Source organism: Limulus polyphemus, unplaced genomic scaffold (assembly GCF_000517525.1).
Source record: "Limulus polyphemus unplaced genomic scaffold, Limulus_polyphemus-2.1.2 Scaffold2181, whole genome shotgun sequence".
Classification (NCBI taxonomy): Eukaryota; Metazoa; Arthropoda; class Merostomata; order Xiphosura; family Limulidae; genus Limulus; species Limulus polyphemus.
Genome location: NW_013667791.1, coordinates 162310 through 164599, shown reverse-complemented (window position 1 = coordinate 164599; position 2290 = coordinate 162310). Strand labels below are relative to the sequence as shown.

General features: G+C 35.2%; 1 protein-coding gene across 1 annotated transcript in view; it reads left to right on the top strand.

Moving 5' to 3' along the window:
• The window catches only part of LOC106466188 (four and a half LIM domains protein 2-like), a 20439-nt gene that overhangs the window by 9240 nt on the left and 8909 nt on the right, over positions 1-2290 (top strand). The window contains exon 3 of the mRNA XM_013926430.2: positions 1614-1788. Coding sequence (XP_013781884.1) covers positions 1614-1788 — 175 coding nt within the window. The remainder of the gene's footprint in view (positions 1-1613; positions 1789-2290) is intronic.

Genomic DNA, 2290 nt, shown 5'->3' with positions numbered 1-2290 from the left:
CGAGTGACACGTTGCAGCTGTGTTATACTTTAAAACACATAACACGAGTGACACGTTGCAGTGTGTTATACTTTAAAACACATAACATGAGTGACACTTTGCAGTGTGTTATACTTTAAAACACATAACACGAGTGACACTTTGCAGTGTGTTATACTTTAAAACACATAACATGAGTGACACGTTGCAGCTGTGTTATACGCCAATTCTCTTCTTTTTCTTATTCTCCTTCGGAGAATGTGGCTGACGATCTTAGTGCAGGAGAAACTTATGTCGGAACTTAATGTTTGTTTATTTGTTTTGTTGAACTTCGCGCAAAGCTACACGAGGGCTATCTGAGCTAGCCGTCCCTAACTTAGAAGTGATAAATTAGAAGGAAGCCAGATTGCGAATCAAGTGCCCTAACCACCAGGCCGTGCCTAGGTCAACAGCATGGATATAAAAGGAAACAGAAATTCAATCCGCTTGGACTCAAATATGTTCCCTCAACTGCTTGCTGGTTCTGTTTCAGCTTCCTGACGTTCTGCACCTGTTCCTCCAACACCAGTCCTATCACTTATCTCTAAACTGAAGCGCAGACAGGCTGAAATAGTCGGAGAGTTTTTAAGCAGCACGAATATATAACCATATAGTCGTGATAACGATAACGTATTAAACACGCGTAGTTGTATATCTTTCTCTCTCTGTGTGTATAACGTGCATACCAGAACACGTTCGGTTAATCCATTCAGTGAATAGTTTTCTTTAAATTGTTTTACAAAACACTCTTGTTCTTCAAAACCATAAATAATAACTGGATCTTCTAACTTTTCAGAATACAAAGAGCATAATTCTTTTGTGTTTTCGTAATTGTGCGCAGAGGTCCCAAAATACCCAAGAAACAACTGTGTTACTTGAACTTGTTTTTTAATTAGTACGATTCTGTTTTTTACACTTACGTTATAAATGTGTTTTTTTTATGGCGTTTAAAGATCTACAGATCGAATGTACCATCATATTTTTCATTAAATCATTCCATTCCACAGATCACGAACGATAAACAAAACAATATACAATTAGATGGATGGCGATTACAGTTCTTTGTCTTAGGTTTAGAGCTTACTTAATCTCTAATAAACATTATTTAACGTTTGTAGCACTTCCACATACAAACACTGACACCACATAAACCATAACACATATTATTTAACGCTTATAGCACACGTACTTATGAGCACGTTCACGGACAAACACTGACACTAAATAATGTATAATAAATGTTATTCAACCTCTATATCGTTCGTACTTATGAGCATCTCCACGAACAAACACCGATAATCATAATCTATAACAAACATTATTTAACGTTTATAGTGCATTATTTAGCAGCACCCCCGAACAAACACTGACAATAGATAATCTATAATAATTTTTTCTAAAGTCTAGTACCTCAAAATTCAAAATAATGGGGATTTATACTTGTTTCACCTTAGCATATTTAAGCCAATTACAAGATTTCCATCAATGTTTCACGTCTACTTCGAAATAAAAAAGACTACCTTTGTAACAGTTGTTCTTAAAATTTTATAACCATTGCAAGTTTCTATATACAGTTAATTTTCTTTCGCCCCTAGGACCTGTCCTATAAGGACAAACACTGGCATGAAGCATGCTTTCTGTGTAACAAGTGCAGGGTATCGCTTGTGGACAAACCCTTTGGCTCGAAAGCAGAGAAAGTCTACTGCTCAAGTTGCTACGATGCCACCTTCGCTACGAGATGCGACGGCTGCGGCGAAGTATTCAGGGCAGGTAAATAAGGAAATGTAAATACATAGAAAATATTAAAGCGCATAACCAAGTTAATCATCACATCTATCAACTTATATTTCAATCAACACTCTTAAAGATTTGGGGCAGTGTTTTTTTACTCCTAACTGTCGGTGATAAATAGTTAAATTTGAATTTAAGAATAACAGTTGTCTGTAAAACTGAATGGAATAAACCAGAGAGATGCTCTTTAACTAAAGTGGTACAGAAAAATGTAACACTAAAGAGATATTTCAAACTGTAGAACAGTAATATCTAAACCTATATCTCTACACATATGAGAAATAAACCTCTAACTGTAGAAATATTGAAGTATAAACTTGTACGCAGAATATAGTTCTAATTATAAAAATACTGGAATATAAGTTTCCACTGCTAGGTGTACACAGTATGAACCTATAACTGTGGAAATATTGAAGTATAAACTTATACGCAGAATATAGTCTAATTATAAAAATACTGGAGTATAAGCTTGCATTGCTAG